This window comes from Oncorhynchus clarkii, chromosome 26 (assembly GCF_045791955.1).
Source record: "Oncorhynchus clarkii lewisi isolate Uvic-CL-2024 chromosome 26, UVic_Ocla_1.0, whole genome shotgun sequence".
Lineage (NCBI taxonomy): Eukaryota > Metazoa > Chordata > Actinopteri > Salmoniformes > Salmonidae > Oncorhynchus > Oncorhynchus clarkii.
In genome coordinates this window covers 50,671,560-50,693,859 of record NC_092172.1, presented here as the reverse complement: position 1 = coordinate 50,693,859, position 22,300 = coordinate 50,671,560, and the positions used below count along the sequence as shown (strand labels likewise).

General features: G+C 35.7%; 1 protein-coding gene across 3 annotated transcripts in view; it reads left to right on the top strand.

Moving 5' to 3' along the window:
* The window catches only part of LOC139384536 (tubulin polymerization-promoting protein family member 3-like), a 25,077-nt gene extending 22,540 nt beyond the window's left edge, over positions 1-2,537 (top strand). For 2 of the 3 annotated variants that reach the window (XM_071129371.1, XM_071129372.1), the window contains one exon: positions 505-773. In XM_071129371.1, the coding sequence (XP_070985472.1) occupies positions 505-696 (192 nt within the window). In that variant the 3' untranslated portion in view covers positions 697-773. Of the gene's footprint in view, positions 1-504; positions 774-1,453 lie in introns of those variants that run through there. The other variant, XM_071129373.1, reaches the window with a different exon arrangement.
* Positions 2,538-22,300: the final 19,763 nt, after the last annotated feature.

The following is a 22,300-nucleotide window of genomic DNA, read 5'->3' as shown; positions in this document are numbered from 1 at the left end:
TTAGGGTTCTACCTATCCACCTCCAGCTGTTTCCTCCTGTGTATAACAATCAGATTCTAGGGCCCTTCTTTAGGGAGCGGTTCTACCTATCCACCTCCAGCTGTTTCCTCCTGTGTATAACATTCAGATTCTAGGGACCTTCTTTAGGGTTCTACCTATCCACCTCCAGCTGTTTCCTCCTGTGTATAACAATCAGATTCTAGGGACCTTCTTTAGGGTTCTACCTCCAGCTGTTTCCTCCTGTGTATAACAATCAGATTCTAGGGACCTTCTTTAGGGTTCTACCTCCAGCTGTTTCCTCCTGTGTATAACATTCAGATTCTAGGGACCTTCAGAACTGTTGCGATCCCAACGCTGGTGGACAGCGGGAACTTCCTCAGTTTGTCAAGAGAACCTACAGTAGCAGTTTATCATTAAAACACAGAACTGTATTGGTTTAGCTCACCAACATGACAACATGGTTTCTGTTACTGTCCCCGTCCCCCCGTCCCCCCCCCTCCACAGAAAATAGCGAAGACAGCCGCAGTGGACAGACTGACGGACACCACCAAGTACACAGGCTCCCACAAAGAGCGCTTTGACGAGAGCGGGAAGGGGAGGGGTAAGGGCGGGCGGGAGGAGCTGGTGGAGGAAACGGGATACGTCGGCTCCTACAAGAACGCCGGAACCTACGAGGAGAAAACCAAGGCTAAGTAGACCACCGGGCCAGGCGTGGTGGTCAACAGGCCCAGTAGACCACCGGGCCAGGCGGGGTGGGCAACAGGCCCAGTAGACCACCGGGCCAGGCGGGGTGGTCAACAGGCCCAGTAGACCACCGGGCCAGGCGGTGTGGTCAACAGGTCCAGTAGACGACCGGGCCAGGCGGTGTGGTCAACAGGTCCAGTAGACCACCGGGCCAGGCGGTGTGGTCAACAGGCCCAGTAGACCACCGGGCCAGGCGGGGTGGTCAACAGGTCCAGTAGACCACCGGGCCAGGCGGGGTGGTCAACAGGCCCAGTAGACCACCGGGCCAGGCGGTGTGGTCAACAGGTCCAGTAAACCACCGGGCCAGGCGGTGTGGTCAACAGGCCCAGTAGACCACCGGGCCAGGCGGTGTGGTCAACAGGTCCAGTAGACCACCGGGCCAGGCGGGGTGGTCAACAGGTCCAGTAGACCACCGGGCCAGGCGGGGTGGTCAACAGGTCCAGTAGACCACCGGGCCAGGCGGTGTGGTCAACAGGCCCAGTAGACCACCGGGCCAGGCGGGGTGGTCAACAGGCCCACAACATGAGATGTATCCCAAATTACATCCTACTCTATATAGTGCACTATTTTGACCAGAGCGCCATGGGTCCTGGTCTAAAGTAGTGCACTATAGAGGGAATAGGGTGCCATAGGGCTCTGGTATAAAGTAGTGCACTATATAGGGAATAGAGTGCCATTTGAGACGCTTCCAGGGTCACTATCCCCTAAGCCCCCCCCCCACTTACATTCGGGACCAAACCCTGAACCCAGAACTCTGACCCCTAACCACAGGCTTAACCCCAGGCCCTGTCGACAGAGGCTGTCCTCTCTTATCTTTGATATGTTCTGAGGGGGTGTGTGTGTGTGTTGTCATTGGGGATGATGAGAGAGAGAACATGCTTTTTACTCTTATTATAGCTATGGAGGTTGTGAGGTGATCTCCTTCAACAGAGATATGACCGATAGACAGGTCGTGAGGTGATCTCCTTCAACAGAGATATGACCGATAGACAGGTCGTGAGGCGATCTCCTTCAACAGAGATATGACCGATAGACAGGTCGTGAGGCGATCTCCTTCAACAGAGATATGACCGATAGACAGGTCGTGAGGCGATCTCCTTCAACAGAGATATGACCGATAGACAGGTCGTGAGGCGATCTCCTTCAACAGAGATATGACCGATAGACAGGTTGTGAGGTGATCTCCTTCAACAGAGATTTGTCTGATGTGTGTTTACAGATGACTAGATCAGAATGCTCTGTTCATTGTCAAACCTGGCCTGCCCTGAGACTGTACATAGACCTGTGATATACCATACCTTCACCTTGCTTTGGTTTTAACATGTTGAGTTGCACTGTGAAATACTGATGCAAGAGTTGCTCTGGAATTGAATGAAACATCCACTGTAAAGGCAAACGTCAGCACCAAGACCGTGATTGGTCAAAACACATACTGGTTAAATAATCTGACATGGTGCCGTGTTTCCATAGGCTTCAAACCATGAATGTCCTCTTTGAATTGAGTTCACTTTCTTACCGTATATTTCATCTTTCTTACCGTATAATTCATCTCTCAAACTCAATCGTTTCAGGGTTTCGTCTTTAAGACTCGTTTTAGAACTAGCTAGCTTTTTATTCCGAGACTATTTCTTTAAACGTTTGTTGCTTTTCAAAACGTTTCAATTTATTTTCTCTCTTTTGGTTCTTTTTGATTTGTTTGTTTGATTGTTTGTTTTAGTGTTGTAGGAACTGGACAATGGCTGCATTGAAGGGGAAATTGTTGTATTAAAAAATGAGAATAAAGTGTTTGTCTTTAGTTTGTGGTTTCTTTCATTCTGATTCTGAGTGGTATTTATAAACGTCATTACTCAGTGAGCGAATCATCATCTACCAAACCAGGAAGTGACCAATGGCATGTCCTTTAGCCACAGGCTTTTTCATGTTTAAAAAATATAGTATTCCCTTAATAAACAGGTAACTAGCCTGTGTTAAACTGTATTCCCCTAATAAACAGGTAACTAGCCTGTGTTAAACTGTATTCTCCTAATAAACAGGTAACTAGCCTGTGTTAAACTGTATTCTCCTAATAAACAGGTAACTAGCCTGTGTTAAACTGTATTCTAATAAACAGGTAACTAGCCTGTGTTAAACTGTATTCTAATAAACAGGTAACTAGCCTGTGTTAAACTGTATTCTCCTAATAAACAGGTAACTATCCTGTGTTAAACTGTATTCTAATAAACAGGTAACTAGCCTGTGTTAAACTGTATTCTAATAAAAAGGTAACTAGCCTGTGTTAAACTGTATTCTAATAAACAGGTAACTAGCCTGTGTTAAACTGTATTCTAATAAACAGGTAACTAGCCTGTGTTAAACTGTATTCTAATAAAAAGGTAACTAGCCTGTGTTAAACTGTATTCTAATAAACAGGTAACTAGCCTGTGTTAAACTGTATTCTAATAAACAGGTAACTAGCCTGTGTTAAACTATATTCTAATAAACAGGTAACTAGCCTGTGTTAAACTGTATTCTCCTAATAAACAGGTAACTAGCCTGTGTTAAACTGTATTCTAATAAACAGGTAACTAGCCTGTGTTAAACTGTATTCTAATAAACAGGTAACTAGCCTGTATTAAACTGTATTCTAATAAACAGGTAACTAGCCTGTATTAAACTGTATTCTAATAAACAGGTAACTAGCCTGTGTTAAACTGTATTCTAATAAACAGGTAACTAGCCTGTGTTAAACTGTATTCTAATAAACAGGTAACTAGCCTGTGTTAAACTGTATTCTCCTAATAAACAGGTAACTAGCCTGTGTTAAACTGTATTCCCCTAATAAACAGGTAACTAGCCTATGTTAAACTGTATTCTAATAAACAGGTAACTAGCCTGTGTTAAACTGTATTCTCCTAATAAACAGGTAACTAGCCTGTGTTAAACTGTATTCTCCTAATAAACAGGTAACTAGCCTGTGTTAAACTGTATTCTAATAAACAGGTAACTAGCCTGTGTTAAACTGTATTCTAATAAACAGGTAACTAGCCTGTGTTAAACTGTATTCTCCTAATAAACAGGTAACTAGCCTGTGTTAAACTGTATTCCCCTAATAAACAGGTAACTAGCCTATGTTAAACTGTATTCTAATAAACAGGTAACTAGCCTGTGTTAAACTGTATTCTCCTAATAAACAGGTAACTAGCCTGTGTTAAACTGTATTCTCCTAATAAACAGGTAACTAGCCTGTGTTAAACTGTATTCTAATAAACAGGTAACTAGCCTGTGTTAAACTGTATTCTAATAAACAGGTAACTAGCCTGTATTAAACTGTATTCTAATAAACAGGTAACTAGCCTGTGTTAAACTGTATTCTAATAAACAGCTAACTAGCCTGTATTAAACTGTATTCTAATAAACAGGTAACTAGCCTGTGTTAAACTGTATTCTAATAAACAGGTAACTAGCCTGTGTTAAACTGTATTCCCTTAATAAACAGGTAACTAGCCTGTGTTAAACTGTATTCTAATAAACAGGTAACTAGCCTGTATTAAACTGTATTCTAATAAACAGGTAACTAGCCTGTATTAAACTGTATTCCCCTAATAAACAGGTAACTAGCCTGTATTAAACTGTATTCCCCTAATAAACAGGTAACTAGCCTGTATTAAACTGTATTCTAATAAACAGGTAACTAGCCTGTATTAAACTGTATTCTAATAAACAGGTAACTAGCATGTGTTAAACGGTATTCTAATAAACAGGTAACTAGCCTGTGTTAAACTGTATTTCCCTAATAAACAGGTAACTAGCCTGTATTAAACTGTATTCTAATAAACAGGTAACTAGCCTGTGTTAAACTGTATTCTAATAAACAGGTAACTAGCCTGTGTTAAACTGTATTCTAATAAACAGGTAACTAGCCTGTATTAAACTGTATTCTAGTAAACAGGTAACTAGCCTGTGTTAAACTGTATTCTAATAAACAGGTAACTAGCCTGTGTTAAACTGTATTCTAAAAAACAGGTAACTAGCCTGTGTTAAACTGTATTCTAATAAACAGGTAACTAGCCTGTGTTAAACTGTATTCTAATAAACAGGTTAACTAGTCTGTGTTCAACTGTATTCCCCTAATAACAGGTAACTAGCCTGTGTTAAACTGTATTCTCCCAATAAACAGGTAACTAGCCTGTGTTAAACTGTATTCTAATAAACAGGTAACTAGCCTGTATTAAACTGTATTCTAATAAACAGGTAACTAGCCTGTGTTAAACTGTATTCTAATAAACAGGTAACTAGCTTGTATTAAACTGTATTCTAATAAACAGGTAACTAGCCTGTGTTAAACTGTATTCTAATAAACAGGTAACTAGCCTGTGTTAAACTGTATTCCCCTAATAAACAGGTAACTAGCCTGTGTTAAACTGTATTTCCCTAATAAACAGGTAACTAGCCTGTAATAAACTGTATTCTAATAAACAGGTAACTAGCCTGTGTTAAACTGTATTCTAATAAACAGGTAACTAGCCTGTGTTAAACTGTATTCTAATAAACAGGTAACTAGCCTGTATTAAACTGTATTCTAATAAACAGGTAACTAGCCTGTGTTAAACTGTATTCTAATAAACAGGTAACTAGCCTGTGTTAAACTGTATTCTAAAAAACAGGTAACTAGCCTGTGTTAAACTGTATTCTAATAAACAGGTAACTAGCCTGTGTTAAACTGTATCCTAATAAACAGGTAACTAGCCTGTGTTAAACTGTATTCTAATAAACAGGTAACTAGCCTGTATTAAACTGTATTCCCTAATAAACAGGTAACTAGCCTGTACTAAACTGTATTCTAATAAACAGGTAACTAGCCTGTGTTAAACTGTATCCTAATAAACAGTTAACTAGACTGTGTTAAACTGTATTCTAATAAACAGGTAACTAGCCTGTGTTAAACTGTATTCTAATTAACAGGTAACTAGCCTGTGTTAAACTGTATTCTCCTAATAAACAGGTACCTAGCCTGTGTTAAACTGTATTCTAATAAACAGGTAACTAGCCTGTGTTAAACTGTATTCTAATAAACAGGTAACTAGCCTGTATTAAACTGTATTCTCCTAATAAACAGGTAACTAGCCTGTGTTAAACTGTACTCTCCTAATAAACAGGTAACTAGCCTGTGTTAAACTGTATTCTCCTAATAAACAGGTAACTAGCCTGTGTTAAACTGTATTCTAATAAACAGGTAACTAGCCTGTGTTAAACTGTATTTCCCTAATAAACAGGTAACTAGCCTGTATTAAACTGTATTCTAATAAACAGGTAACTAGCCTGTGTTAAACTGTATTCTAATAAACAGGTAACTAGCCTGTGTTAAACTGTATTCTAATAAACAGGTAACTAGCCTGTATTAAACTGTATTCTAATAAACAGGTAACTAGCCTGTGTTAAACTGTATTCTAATAAACAGGTAACTAGCCTGTGTTAAACTGTATTCTCCTAATAAACAGGTAACTAGCCTGTGTTAAACTGTATTCTCCTAATAAACAGGTAACTAGCCTGTATTAAACTGTATTCTAATAAACAGGTAACTAGCCTGTGTTAAACTGTATTCTAATTAACAGGTAACTAGCCTGTGTTAAACTGTATTCTCCTAATAAACAGGTAACTAGCCTGTGTTAAACTGTATTCTAATAAACAGGTAACTAGCCTGTGTTAAACTGTATTTCCCTAATAAACAGGTAACTAGCCTGTATTAAACTGTATTCTAATAAACAGGTAACTAGCCTGTGTTAAACTGTATTCTAATAAACAGGTAACTAGCCTGTGTTAAACTGTATTCTAATAAACAGGTAACTAGCCTGTATTAAACTGTATTCTAATAAACAGGTAACTAGCCTGTGTTAAACTGTATTCTAATAAACAGGTAACTAGCCTGTGTTAAACTGTATTCTAAAAAACAGGTAACTAGCCTGTGTTAAACTGTATTCTAATAAACAGGTAACTAGCCTGTGTTAAACTGTATTCTAATAAACAGGTCACTAGCCTGTGTTAAACTGTATTCTAATAAACAGGTAACTAGCCTGTGTTAAACTGTATTCTAATAAACAGGTAACTAGCCTGTGTTAAACTGTATTCTAATAAACAGGTAACTAGCCTGTGTTAAACTGTGTTCTAATAAACAGGTAACTAGCCTGAATTAAACTGTATTCTAATAAACAGGTAACTATCCTGTGTTAAACTGTATTCTAATAAACAGGTAACTAGCCTGTGTTAAACTGTATTCTAATAAACAGGTCACTAGCCTGTGTTAAACTGTATTCTAATAAACAGGTAACTAGCCTGTGTTAAACTGTATTCTAATAAACAGGTAACTAGCCTGTGTTAAACTGTATTCTAATAAACAGGTAACTAGCTTGTGTTAAACTGTATTCTCCTAATAAACAGGTAACTAGCCTGTGTTAAACTGTATTCTAATAAACAGGTAACTAGCCTGTGTTAAACTGTATTCCCCTAATAAACAGGTAACTAGCCTGTGTTAAACTGTATTCTAATAAACAGGTAACTAGCCTGTGTTAAACTGTATTCTAATAAACAGGTAACTAGCCTGTGTTAAACTGTATTCTAATAAACAGGTAACTAGCCTGTATTAAACTGTATTCTCCTAATAAACAGGTAACTAGCCTGTGTTAAACTGTATTCTAATAAACAGGTAACTAGCCTGTATTAAACTGTATTCTCCTAATAAACAGGTAACTAGCCTGTGTTAAACTGTATTCTAATAAACAGGTAACTAGCCTGTATTAAACTGTATTCTAATAAACAGGTAACTAGCCTGTGTTAAACTGTATTCTAATTAACAGGTAACTAGTCTGTGTTAAACTGTATTCCCCTAATAAACAGGTTAACTAGTCTGTGTTAAACTGTATTCTAATTAACAGGTAACTAGCCTGTGTTAAACTGTATTCTAATAAACAGGTAACTAGCCTGTGTTAAACTGTATTCTAATAAACAGGTAACTAGCCTGTGTTAAACTGTATTCTAATAAACAGGTAACTAGCCTGTGTTAAACTGTGTTCTAATAAACAGGTAACTAGCCTGAATTAAACTGTATTCTAATAAACAGGTAACTATCCTGTGTTAAACTGTATTCTAATTAACAGGTAACTAGCCTGTGTTAAACTGTATTCTAATAAACAGGTAACTAGCCTGTGTTAAACTGTATTCTAATAAACAGGTAACTAGCCTGTGTTAAACTGTATTCTAATAAACAGGTCACTAGCCTGTGTTAAACTGTATTCTAATAAACAGGTAACTAGCCTGTGTTAAACTGTATTCTAATAAACAGGTAACTAGCCTGTGTTAAACTGTATTCTAATAAACAGGTAACTAGCTTGTGTTAAACTGTATTCTCCTAATAAACAGGTAACTAGCCTGTGTTAAACTGTATTCTAATAAACAGGTAACTAGCCTGTGTTAAACTGTATTCCCCTAATAAACAGGTAACTAGCCTGTGTTAAACTGTATTCTAATAAACAGGTAACTAGCCTGTGTTAAACTGTATTCTAATAAACAGGTAACTAGCCTGTGTTAAACTGTATTCTAATAAACAGGTAACTAGCCTGTATTAAACTGTATTCTCCTAATAAACAGGTAACTAGCCTGTGTTAAACTGTATTCTAATAAACAGGTAACTAGCCTGTATTAAACTGTATTCTCCTAATAAACAGGTAACTAGCCTGTGTTAAACTGTATTCTAATAAACAGGTAACTAGCCTGTATTAAACTGTATTCTAATAAACAGGTAACTAGCCTGTGTTAAACTGTATTCTAATTAACAGGTAACTAGCCTGTGTTAAACTGTATTCCCCTAATAAACAGGTTAACTAGTCTGTGTTAAACTGTATTCTAATTAACAGGTAACTAGCCTGTGTTAAACTGTATTCTAATAAACAGGTAACTAGCCTGTGTTAAACTCTATTCTAATAAACAGGTAACTAGCCTGTGTTAAACTGTATTCTAATAAACAGGTAACTAGCCTGTGTTAAACTCTATTCTAATAAACAGGTAACTAGCCTGTGTTAAACTGTATTTCCCTAATAAACAGGTAACTAACCTGTGTTAAACTCTATTCTAATAAACAGGTAACTAGCCTGTATTAAACTGTATTCTAATAAACAGGTAAATAGCCTGTGTTAAACTGTATTCTAATAAACAGGCAACTAGCCTGTATTAAACTGTATTCTAATAAACAGGTAACTAGCCTGTGTTAAACTGTATTCTAATAAACAGGTAACTAGCCTGTGTTAAACTGTATTCTAAAAAACAGGTAACTAGCCTGTGTTAAACTGTATTCTAATAAACAGGTAACTAGCCTGTGTTAAACTGTATCCTAATAAACAGGTAACTAGCCTGTGTTAAACTGTATTCTAATAAACAGGTAACTAGCCTGTATTAAACTGTATTCCCTAATAAACAGGTAACTAGCCTGTATTAAACTGTATTCTAATAAACAGGTAACTAGCCTGTATTAAACTGTATTCCCTAATAAACAGGTAACTAGCCTGTATTAAACTGTATTCTAATAAACAGGTAACTAGCCTGTGTTAAACTGTATCCTAATAAACAGTTAACTAGACTGTGTTAAACTGTATTCTAATAAACAGGTAACTAGCCTGTGTTAAACTGTATTCTAATTAACAGGTAACTAGCCTGTGTTAAACTGTATTCTCCTAATAAACAGGTACCTAGCCTGTGTTAAACTGTATTCTAATAAACAGGTAACTAGCCTGTGTTAAACTGTATTCTAATAAACAGGTAACTAGCCTGTATTAAACTGTATTCTCCTAATAAACAGGTAACTAGCCTGTGTTAAACTGTACTCTCCTAATAAACAGGTAACTAGCCTGTGTTAAACTGTATTCTCCTAATAAACAGGTAACTAGCCTGTGTTAAACTGTATTCTAATAAACAGGTAACTAGCCTGTGTTAAACTGTATTTCCCTAATAAACAGGTAACTAGCCTGTATTAAACTGTATTCTAATAAACAGGTAACTAGCCTGTGTTAAACTGTATTCTAATAAACAGGTAACTAGCCTGTGTTAAACTGTATTCTAATAAACAGGTAACTAGCCTGTATTAAACTGTATTCTAATAAACAGGTAACTAGCCTGTGTTAAACTGTATTCTAATAAACAGGTAACTAGCCTGTGTTAAACTGTATTCTCATAATAAACAGGTAACTAGCCTGTGTTAAACTGTATTCTCCTAATAAACAGGTAACTAGCCTGTATTAAACTGTATTCTAATAAACAGGTAACTAGCCTGTGTTAAACTGTATTCTAATTAACAGGTAACTAGCCTGTGTTAAACTGTATTCTCCTAATAAACAGGTAACTAGCCTGTGTTAAACTGTATTCTAATAAACAGGTAACTAGCCTGTGTTAAACTCTATTCTAATAAACAGGTAACTAGCCTGTGTTAAACTGTATTTCCCTAATAAACAGGTAACTAACCTGTGTTAAACTCTATTCTAATAAACAGGTAACTAGCCTGTATTAAACTGTATTCTAATAAACAGGTAAATAGCCTGTGTTAAACTGTATTCTAATAAACAGGCAACTAGCCTGTGTTAAACTGTATTCTAATAAACAGGTAACTAGCCTGTGTTAAACTGTATTCCCCTAATAAACAGGTAACTAGCCTGTGTTAAACTGTATTTCCCTAATAAACAGGTAACTAGCCTGTAATAAACTGTATTCTAATAAACAGGTAACTAGCCTGTGTTAAACTGTATTCTAATAAACAGGTAACTAGCCTGTGTTAAACTGTATTCTAATAAACAGGTAACTAGCCTGTATTAAACTGTATTCTAATAAACAGGTAACTAGCCTGTGTTAAACTGTATTCTAATAAACAGGTAACTAGCCTGTGTTAAACTGTATTCTAAAAAACAGGTAACTAGCCTGTGTTAAACTGTATTCTAATAAACAGGTAACTAGCCTGTGTTAAACTGTATCCTAATAAACAGGTAACTAGCCTGTGTTAAACTGTATTCTAATTAACAGGTAACTAGCCTGTGTTAAACTGTATTCTCCTAATAAACAGGTACCTAGCCTGTGTTAAACTGTATTCTAATAAACAGGTAACTAGCCTGTGTTAAACTGTATTCTAATAAACAGGTAACTAGCCTGTATTAAACTGTATTCTCCTAATAAACAGGTAACTAGCCTGTGTTAAACTGTACTCTCCTAATAAACAGGTAACTAGCCTGTGTTAAACTGTATTCTCCTAATAAACAGGTAACTAGCCTGTGTTAAACTGTATTCTAATAAACAGGTAACTAGCCTGTGTTAAACTGTATTTCCCTAATAAACAGGTAACTAGCCTGTATTAAACTGTATTCTAATAAACAGGTAACTAGCCTGTGTTAAACTGTATTCTAATAAACAGGTAACTAGCCTGTGTTAAACTGTATTCTAATAAACAGGTAACTAGCCTGTATTAAACTGTATTCTAATAAACAGGTAACTAGCCTGTGTTAAACTGTATTCTAATAAACAGGTAACTAGCCTGTGTTAAACTGTATTCTCCTAATAAACAGGTAACTAGCCTGTGTTAAACTGTATTCTCCTAATAAACAGGTAACTAGCCTGTATTAAACTGTATTCTAATAAACAGGTAACTAGCCTGTGTTAAACTGTATTCTAATTAACAGGTAACTAGCCTGTGTTAAACTGTATTCTCCTAATAAACAGGTAACTAGCCTGTGTTAAACTGTATTCTAATAAACAGGTAACTAGCCTGTGTTAAACTGTATTTCCCTAATAAACAGGTAACTAGCCTGTATTAAACTGTATTCTAATAAACAGGTAACTAGCCTGTGTTAAACTGTATTCTAATAAACAGGTAACTAGCCTGTGTTAAACTGTATTCTAATAAACAGGTAACTAGCCTGTATTAAACTGTATTCTAATAAACAGGTAACTAGCCTGTGTTAAACTGTATTCTAATAAACAGGTAACTAGCCTGTGTTAAACTGTATTCTAAAAAACAGGTAACTAGCCTGTGTTAAACTGTATTCTAATAAACAGGTAACTAGCCTGTGTTAAACTGTATTCTAATAAACAGGTCACTAGCCTGTGTTAAACTGTATTCTAATAAACAGGTAACTAGCCTGTGTTAAACTGTATTCTAATAAACAGGTAACTAGCCTGTGTTAAACTGTATTCTAATAAACAGGTAACTAGCCTGTATTAAACTGTATTCTAATAAACAGGTAACTAGCCTGTGTTAAACTGTGTTCTAATAAACAGGTAACTAGCCTGAATTAAACTGTATTCTAATAAACAGGTAACTATCCTGTGTTAAACTGTATTCTAATAAACAGGTAACTAGCCTGTGTTAAACTGTATTCTAATAAACAGGTCACTAGCCTGTGTTAAACTGTATTCTAATAAACAGGTAACTAGCCTGTGTTAAACTGTATTCTAATAAACAGGTAACTAGCCTGTGTTAAACTGTATTCTAATAAACAGGTAACTAGCCTGTGTTAAACTGTATTCCCCTAATAAACAGGTAACTAGCCTGTGTTAAACTGTATTCTAATAAACAGGTAACTAGCCTGTGTTAAACTGTATTCTAATAAACAGGTAACTAGCCTGTGTTAAACTGTATTCTAATAAACAGGTAACTAGCCTGTATTAAACTGTATTCTCCTAATAAACAGGTAACTAGCCTGTGTTAAACTGTATTCTAATAAACAGGTAACTAGCCTGTATTAAACTGTATTCTCCTAATAAACAGGTAACTAGCCTGTGTTAAACTGTATTCTAATAAACAGGTAACTAGCCTGTATTAAACTGTATTCTAATAAACAGGTAACTAGCCTGTGTTAAACTGTATTCTAATTAACAGGTAACTAGTCTGTGTTAAACTGTATTCCCCTAATAAACAGGTTAACTAGTCTGTGTTAAACTGTATTCTAATTAACAGGTAACTAGCCTGTGTTAAACTGTATTCTAATAAACAGGTAACTAGCCTGTGTTAAACTCTATTCTAATAAACAGGTAACTAGCCTGTGTTAAACTGTATTCTAATAAACAGGTAACTAGCCTGTGTTAAACTCTATTCTAATAAACAGGTAACTAGCCTGTGTTAAACTGTATTTCCCTAATAAACAGGTAACTAACCTGTGTTAAACTCTATTCTAATAAACAGGTAACTAGCCTGTATTAAACTGTATTCTAATAAACAGGTAAATAGCCTGTGTTAAACTGTATTCTAATAAACAGGCAACTAGCCTGTGTTAAACTGTATTCTAATAAACAGGTAACTAGCCTGTGTTAAACTGTATTCTCCTAATAAACAGGTAACTAGCCTGTGTTAAACTGTATTCTCCTAATAAACAGGTAACTAGCCTGTATTAAACTGTATTCTAATAAACAGGTAACTAGCCTGTGTTAAACTGTATTCTCCTAATAAACAGTTAACTAGCCTGTGTTAAACTGTATTCTCCTAATAAACAGGTAACTAGCCTGTGTTACACTGTATTCTAATAAACAGGTAACTAGCCTGTGTTAAACTGTATTCTAATAAACAGGTAACTAGCCTGTGTTAAACTGTATTCTAATAAACAGGTAACTAGCCTGTGTTAAACTGTATTCTAATAAACAGGTAACTAGCCTGTGTTAAACTGTATTCTAATAAACAGGTAACTAGCCTGTGTTAAACTGTATTCTCCTAATAAACAGGTAACTAGCCTGTGTTAAACTGTATTCTCCTAATAAACAGGTAACTAGCCTGTATTAAACTGTATTCTCCTAATAAACAGGTAACTAGCCTGTGTTAAACTGTATTCTAATAAACAGGTAACTAGCCTGTGTTAAACTGTATTCTAATAAGCCTGTGTTAAACTGTATTCTAATAAGCAGGTAACTAGCCTGTGAAACTGTATTCTAATAAACAGGTAACTAGCCTGTGTTAAACTGTATTCTAATAAACAGGTAACTAGCCTGTGTTAAACTGTATTCTAATAAACAGGTAACTAGCCTGTGTTAAACTGTATTCTAATAAACAGGTAACTAGCCTGTGTTAAACTGTATTCTAATAAACAGGTAACTAGCCTGTGTTAAACTGTATTCTAATAAACAGGTAACTAGCCTGTATTTAACTGTATTCTCCTAATAAACAGGTAACTAGCCTGTGTTAAACTGTATTCTAATAAACAGGTAACTAGCCTGTGTTAAACTGTATTCTCCTAATAAACAGGTAACTAGCCTGTATTAAACTGTATTCTAATAAACAGGTAACTAGCCTGTGTTAAACTGTATTCTAATTAACAGGTAACTAGCCTGTGTTAAACTGTATTCTCCTAATAAACAGGTAACTAGCCTGTGTTAAACTGTATTCTCCTAATAAACAGGTAACTAGCCTGTGTTAAACTGTATTCTAATAAACAGGTAACTAGCCTGTGTTAAACTGTATTCTAATTAACAGGTAACTAGTCTGTGTTAAACTGTATTCCCCTAATAAACAGGTAACTATCCTGTGTTAAACTGTATTCTCCTAATAAACAGGTAACTAGCCTGTGTTAAACTGTATTCTAATAAACAGGTAACTAGCCTGTGTTAAACTGTATTCTCCTAATAAACAGGTAACTAGCCTGTGTTAAACTCTATTCTAATAAACAGGTAACTAGCCTGTGTTAAACTGTATTCTAATAAACAGGTAACTAGCCTGTGTTAAACTCTATTCTAATAAACAGGTAACTAGCCTGTGTTAAACTGTATTTCCCTAACAAACAGGTAACTAACCTGTGTTAAACTCTATTCTAATAAACAGGTAACTAGCCTGTATTAAACTGTATTCTAATAAACAGGTAAATAGCCTGTGTTAAACTGTATTCTAATAAACAGGCAACTAGCCTGTGTTAAACTGTATTCTAATAAACAGGTAACTAGCCTGTGTTAAACTGTATTCTCCTAATAAACAGGTAACTAGCCTGTGTTAAACTGTATTCTCCTAATAAACAGGTAACTAGCCTGTATTAAACTGTATTCTAATAAACAGGTAACTAGCCTGTGTTAAACTGTATTCTCCTAATAAACAGTTAACTAGCCTGTGTTAAACTGTATTCTCCTAATAAACAGGTAACTAGCCTGTGTTACACTGTATTCTAATAAACAGGTAACTAGCCTGTGTTAAACTGTATTCTAATAAACAGGTAACTAGCCTGTGTTAAACTGTATTCTAATAAACAGGTAACTAGCCTGTGTTAAACTGTATTCTAATAAACAGGTAACTAGCCTGTGTTAAACTGTATTCTCCTAATAAACAGGTAACTAGCCTGTGTTAAACTGTATTCTCCTAATAAACAGGTAACTAGCCTGTATTAAACTGTATTCTCCTAATAAACAGGTAACTAGCCTGTGTTAAACTGTATTATAATAAACAGGTAACTAGCCTGTGTTAAACTGTATTCTAATAAGCCTGTGTTAAACTGTATTCTAATAAACAGGTAACTAGCCTGTGTTAAACTGTATTCTAATAAACAGGTAACTAGCCTGTGTTAAACTGTATTCTAATAAACAGGTAACTAGCCTGTGTTAAACTGTATTCTAATAAACAGGTAACTAGCCTGTATTAAACTGTATTCTCCTAATAAACAGGTAACTAGCCTGTGTTAAACTGTATTCTAATAAACAGGTAACTAGCCTGTATTAAACTGTATTCTCCTAATAAACAGGTAACTAGCCTGTGTTAAACTGTATTCTAATAAACAGGTAACTAGCCTGTATTAAACTGTATTCTAATAAACAGGTAACTAGCCTGTGTTAAACTGTATTCTAATTAACAGGTAACTAGTCTGTGTTAAACTGTATTCCCCTAATAAACAGGTTAACTAGTCTGTGTTAAACTGTATTCTAATTAACAGGTAACTAGCCTGTGTTAAACTGTATTCTAATAAACAGGTAACTAGCCTGTGTTAAACTCTATTCTAATAAACAGGTAACTAGCCTGTGTTAAACTGTATTCTAATAAACAGGTAACTAGCCTGTGTTAAACTCTATTCTAATAAACAGGTAACTAGCCTGTGTTAAACTGTATTCTAATAAACAGGTAACTAGCCTGTGTTAAACTCTATTCTAATAAACAGGTAACTAGCCTGTGTTAAACTGTATTTCCCTAATAAACAGGTAACTAACCTGTGTTAAACTCTATTCTAATAAACAGGTAACTAGCCTGTATTAAACTGTATTCTAATAAACAGGTAAATAGCCTGTGTTAAACTGTATTCTAATAAACAGGCAACTAGCCTGTGTTAAACTCTATTCTAATAAACAGGTAACTAGCCTGTGTTAAACTGTATTTCCCTAATAAACAGGTAACTAACCTGTGTTAAACTCTATTCTAATAAACAGGTAACTAACCTGTGTTAAACTCTATTCTAATAAACAGGTAACTAGCCTGTATTAAACTGTATTCTAATAAACAGGTAAATAGCCTGTGTTAAACTGTATTCTAATAAACAGGCAACTAGCCTGTGTTAAACTGTATTCTCCTAATAAACAGGTAACTAGCCTGTGTTAAACTGTATTCTCCTAATAAACAGGTAACTAGCCTGTGTTACACTGTATTCTAATAAACAGGTAACTAGCCTGTGTTAAACTGTATTCTAATAAACAGGTAACTAGCCTGTGTTAAACTGTATTCTAATAAACAGGTAACTAGCCTGTGTTAAACTGTATTCTAATAAACAGGTAACTAGCCTGTGTTAAACTGTATTCTAATAAACAGGTAACTAGCCTGTGTTAAACTGTATTCTCCTAATAAACAGGTAACTAGCCTGTGTTAAACTGTATTATCCTAATAAACAGGTAACTAGCCTGTATTAAACTGTATTCTCCTAATAAACAGGTAACTAGCCTGTGTTAAACTGTATTCTAATAAACAGGTAACTAGCCTGTGTTAAACTGTATTCTAATAAGCCTGTGTTAAACTGTATTCTAATAAGCAGGTAACTAGCCTGTGTTAAACTGTATTCTAATAAACAGGTAACTAGCCTGTGTTAAACTGTATTCTAATAAACAGGTAACTAGCCTGTGTTAAACTGTATTCTAATAAACAGGTAACTAGCCTGTGTTAAACTGTATTCTAATAAACAGGTAACTAGCCTGTGTTAAACTATATTCTAATAAACAGGTAACTAGCCTGTGTTAAACTGTATTCTAATAAACAGGTAACTAGCCTGTATTTAACTGTATTCTCCTAATAAACAGGTAACTAGCCTGTGTTAAACTGTATTCTAATAAACAGGTAACTAGCCTGTGTTAAACTGTATTCTCCTAATAAACAGGTAACTAGCCTGTATTAAACTGTATTCTAATAAACAGGTAACTAGCCTGTGTTAAACTGTATTCTAATTAACAGGTAACTAGCCTGTGTTAAACTGTATTCTCCTAATAAACAGGTAACTAGCCTGTGTTAAACTGTATTCTCCTAATAAACAGGTAACTAGCCTGTGTTAAACTGTATTCTAATAAACAGGTAACTAGCCTGTGTTAAACTGTATTCTAATTAACAGGTAACTAGTCTGTGTTAAACTGTATTCCCCTAATAAACAGGTAACTATCCTGTGTTAAACTGTATTCTCCTAATAAACAGGTAACTAGCCTGTGTTAAACTGTATTCTAATAAACAGGTAACTAGCCTGTGTTAAACTGTATTCTCCTAATAAACAGGTAACTAGCCTGTGTTAAACTCTATTCTAATAAACAGGTAACTAGCCTGTGTTAAACTGTATTCTAATAAACAGGTAACTAGCCTGTGTTAAACTCTATTCTAATAAACAGGTAACTAGCCTGTGTTAAACTGTATTTCCCTAATAAACAGGTAACTAACCTGTGTTAAACTCTATTCTAATAAACAGGTAACTAGCCTGTATTAAACTGTATTCTAATAAACAGGTAAATAGCCTGTGTTAAACTGTATTCTAATAAACAGGCAACTAGCCTGTGTTAAACTGTATTCTAATAAACAGGTAACTAGCCTGTGTTAAACTGTATTCTCCTAATAAACAGGTAACTAGCCTGTGTTAAACTGTATTCTCCTAATAAACAGGTAACTAGCCTGTATTAAACTGTATTCTAATAAACAGGTAACTAGCCTGTGTTAAACTGTATTCTCCTAATAAACAGTTAACTAGCCTGTGTTAAACTGTATTCTCCTAATAAACAGGTAACTAGCCTGTGTTACACTGTATTCTAATAAACAGGTAACTAGCCTGTGTTAAACTGTATTCTAATAAACAGGTAACTAGCCTGTGTTAAACTGTATTCTAATAAACAGGTAACTAGCCTGTGTTAAACTGTATTCTAATAAACAGGTAACTAGCCTGTGTTAAACTGTATTCTAATAAACAGGTAACTAGCCTGTGTTAAACTGTATTCTCCTAATAAACAGGTAACTAGCCTGTGTTAAACTGAATTCTCCTAATAAACAGGTAACTAGCCTGTATTAAACTGTATTCTCCTAATAAACAGGTAACTAGCCTGTGTTAAACTGTATTCTAATAAACAGGTAACTAGCCTGTGTTAAACTGTATTCTAATAAGCCTGTGTTAAACTGTATTCTAATAAGCAGGTAACTAGCCTGTGTTAAACTGTATTCTAATAAACAGGTAACTAGCCTGTGTTAAACTGTATTCTAATAAACAGGTAACTAGCCTGTGTTAAACTGTATTCTAATAAACAGGTAACTAGCCTGTGTTAAACTGTATTCTAATAAACAGGTAACTAGCCTGTGTTAAACTATATTCTAATAAACAGGTAACTAGCCTGTGTTAAACTGTATTCTAATAAACAGGTAACTAGCCTGTATTTAACTGTATTCTCCTAATAAACAGGTAACTAGCCTGTGTTAAACTGTATTCTAATAAACAGGTAACTAGCCTGTGTTAAACTGTATTCTCCTAATAAACAGGTAACTAGCCTGTATTAAACTGTATTCTAATAAACAGGTAACTAGCCTGTGTTAAACTGTATTCTAATTAACAGGTAACTAGCCTGTGTTAAACTGTATTCTCCTAATAAACAGGTAACTAGCCTGTGTTAAACTGTATTCTCCTAATAAACAGGTAACTAGCCTGTGTTAAACTGTATTCTAATAAACAGGTAACTAGCCTGTGTTAAACTGTATTCTAATTAACAGGTAACTAGTCTGTGTTAAACTGTATTCCCCTAATAAACAGGTAACTATCCTGTGTTAAACTGTATTCTCCTAATAAACAGGTAACTAGCCTGTGTTAAACTGTATTCTAATAAACAGGTAACTAGCCTGTGTTAAACTGTATTCTCCTAATAAACAGGTAACTAGCCTGTGTTAAACTCTATTCTAATAAACAGGTAACTAGCCTGTGTTAAACTGTATTCTAATAAACAGGTAACTAGCCTGTGTTAAACTGTATTCTCCTAATAAACAGGTAACTAGCCTGTGTTAAACTGAATTCTCCTAATAAACAGGTAACTAGCCTGTATTAAACTGTATTCTCCTAATAAACAGGTAACTAGCCTGTGTTAAACTGTATTCTAATAAACAGGTAACTAGCCTGTGTTAAACTGTATTCTAATAAGCCTGTGTTAAACTGTATTCTAATAAACAGGTAACTAGCCTGTGTTAAACTGTATTCTAATAAACAGGTAACTAGCCTGTGTTAAACTGTATTCTAATAAACAGGTAACTAGCCTGTGTTAAACTGTATTCTAATAAACAGGTAACTAGCCTGTGTTAAACTATATTCTAATAAACAGGTAACTAGCCTGTGTTAAACTGTATTCTAATAAACAGGTAACTAGCCTGTGTTAAACTGTATTCTCCTAATAAACAGGTAACTAGCCTGTGTTAAACTGTATTCTCCTAATAAACAGGTAACTAGCCTGTGTTAAACTGTATTCTCCTAATAAACAGGTAACTAGCCTGTATTAAACTGTATTCTCCTAATAAACAGGTAACTAGCCTGTGTTAAACTGTATTCTAATAAACAGGTAACTAGCCTGTGTTAAACTGTATTCTAATAAGCCTGTGTTAAACTGTATTCTAATAAACAGGTAACTAGCCTGTGTTAAACTGTATTCTAATAAACAGGTAACTAGCCTGTGTTAAACTGTATTCTAATAAACAGGTAACTAGCCTGTGTTAAACTGTATTCTAATAAACAGGTAACTAGCCTGTGTTAAACTATATTCTAATAAACAGGTAACTAGCCTGTGTTAAACTGTATTCTAATAAACAGGTAACTAGCCTGTGTTAAACTGTATTCTCCTAATAAACAGGTAACTAGCCTGTGTTAAACTGTATTCTCCTAATAAACAGGTAACTAGCCTGTGTTAAACTGTATTCTCCTAATAAACAGGTAACTAGCCTGTATTAAACTGTATTCTCCTAATAAACAGGTAACTAGCCTGTGTTAAACTGTATTCTAATAAACAGGTAACTAGCCTGTGTTAAACTGTATTCTAATAAACAGGTAACTAGCCTGTGTTAAACTGTATTCTAATAAACAGGTAACTAGCCTGTGTTAAACTGTATTCTAATAAACAGGTAACTAGCCTACATTTCTAATACACTGGTCTGACTGTGTGGTGTGAAGGCACAAACATGAAACATGTCTAATACACTGACTAATCACTAAGACATCAGACTGAAAGTCACAGACTTTTCCACAGATTCCTTCACTTGAAGAACACGAATCACAGATGAATCCTCTCTCCTCTGCTTTTGGTCATGTGACATTTAAAGGGCCAATCAAGCAAGTCCTTGGGTATTGGCTGCTGTCCAGTCTATGTGTATATCCCGAATGGCACCTTATTCTCTACATAGTGCACTACTTTTGACCAGAGCCCTATTCCCTACTGATGTTGGATTTTAATTTGATCGCTCTTTTGTTGCTGAGATGAGCTTTGTGATTTCCATAAATTCACTGAAAACCCTCACTAACACGGTTATATTAACAGTATTGCACTTTTCATGTAGCCTACTTTTGTCCAGCTAAATGCCTAACAACTAATCAAGCAACATTATGGACTAAACATTAAAAATCCTGTTGCTGCAGGATTATTTTGCTGTGACAATACTGGTCAAATTAAGATCCTACAGATCTGTACATAGTGCACTATTAGTACACTATACAGGGGGAAAGGGTGCCATTTGGCTGACTTGGCTGTAGTGTGGTCGCCTTGCACTCACTAGGAGCTCCCCCCCCCCCCCCCTCGGCTGACGGGAGTTACCGTGGTAACAGCGGGAGGGGAAGGGGAGAATCTGGTCGTAATGTTTTTGCGTTCCGTTTCACGCAGTGCCGCCTCGTTGCCTCCTCGTCAATGTGACATTTTCAACACAGCACTGACACATCTGGAGCGCACTGAGCTGGTCTGCGTTGCAAACAGCACCCTATTCCACTTATAGTGCACTCCTTTTGACCAGGGCCAATAGGGGAATAGGGTGTCAGGGCAGAAGTATCAAGTACACTCTCAGAGTTAGTCGTAACAGGAGGAAACCTGGAGATCCTCAAGGAATGATTTCTAGTCAGCGGTTCATAGTTGCGCCTTCGGTTACCGTGGTAACAGCCATGTATAGCAACGGAGTGGAGGCGTGGCTTAGTAGGGGCGTGGCATTAAGATATCTATATTATTTTGGGGCCAACCGTTAAGAGTAAACATCATTCCTGCTCATCTGTTCTGTTGTAATTGTCATCACATGGTAAGGCTGAACACTGACAGTTTTGGTCGATGAGTTCCTCACGAACTTAAAGCAAATCCCAAAGATGGAAGGGTTACCATTTTTATTTCTGTATGTATAATCAGCAATGTTAATATTATTCTTATTATTCTTTTAGAAATATATAATAGGGGTAAATATTCAAGGAAGGTTTTAATTGGCAGCGAACATACTTAACATGAGGAACGAGGAGGACGTTTATGTTAACGGGTAGTGATGTTAAGTTTCATACCGGAGCTCCGAGACATACAGTGGGGCAAAAAAGTATTTAGTCAGCCATCAAGTGTGCAAGTTCTCCCACTTAAAAAGATGAGAGAGGCCTGACATTTTCATCATAGGTACACTTCAACTATGACAGACAAAATGAGAGAAAAAAAATCCAGAAAATCACATTGTAGGATTTGTAATTAATTTATTTGCAAATTATGGTGGAAAATAAGTATTTGGTCAGCTACAAACAAGCAAGATTTCTGGCTCTCACAGACCTTTAAGAGGCTCCTCTGTCCTCCACTCGTTACCTGTATTAATGGCACCTGTTTGAACTTGTTATCAGTATAAAAGACACCTGTCCACAACCTCAAACAGTCACACTCCAAACTCCACTATGGCCAAGACCAAAGAGCTGTCAAAGGACACCAGAAACAAAATTGTAGACCTGCACCAGGCTGGGAAGACTGAATCTGCAATAGGTAAGCAGCTTGGTTTAGATGGGTAGAAGTAGTGAACTATATAGAGGGAATAGGGTCAACCTAGTGAACTATATTGAGGGAATAGGGTGCCAGGGTAGAAGTAGTGAACTATATAGAGGGAATAGGG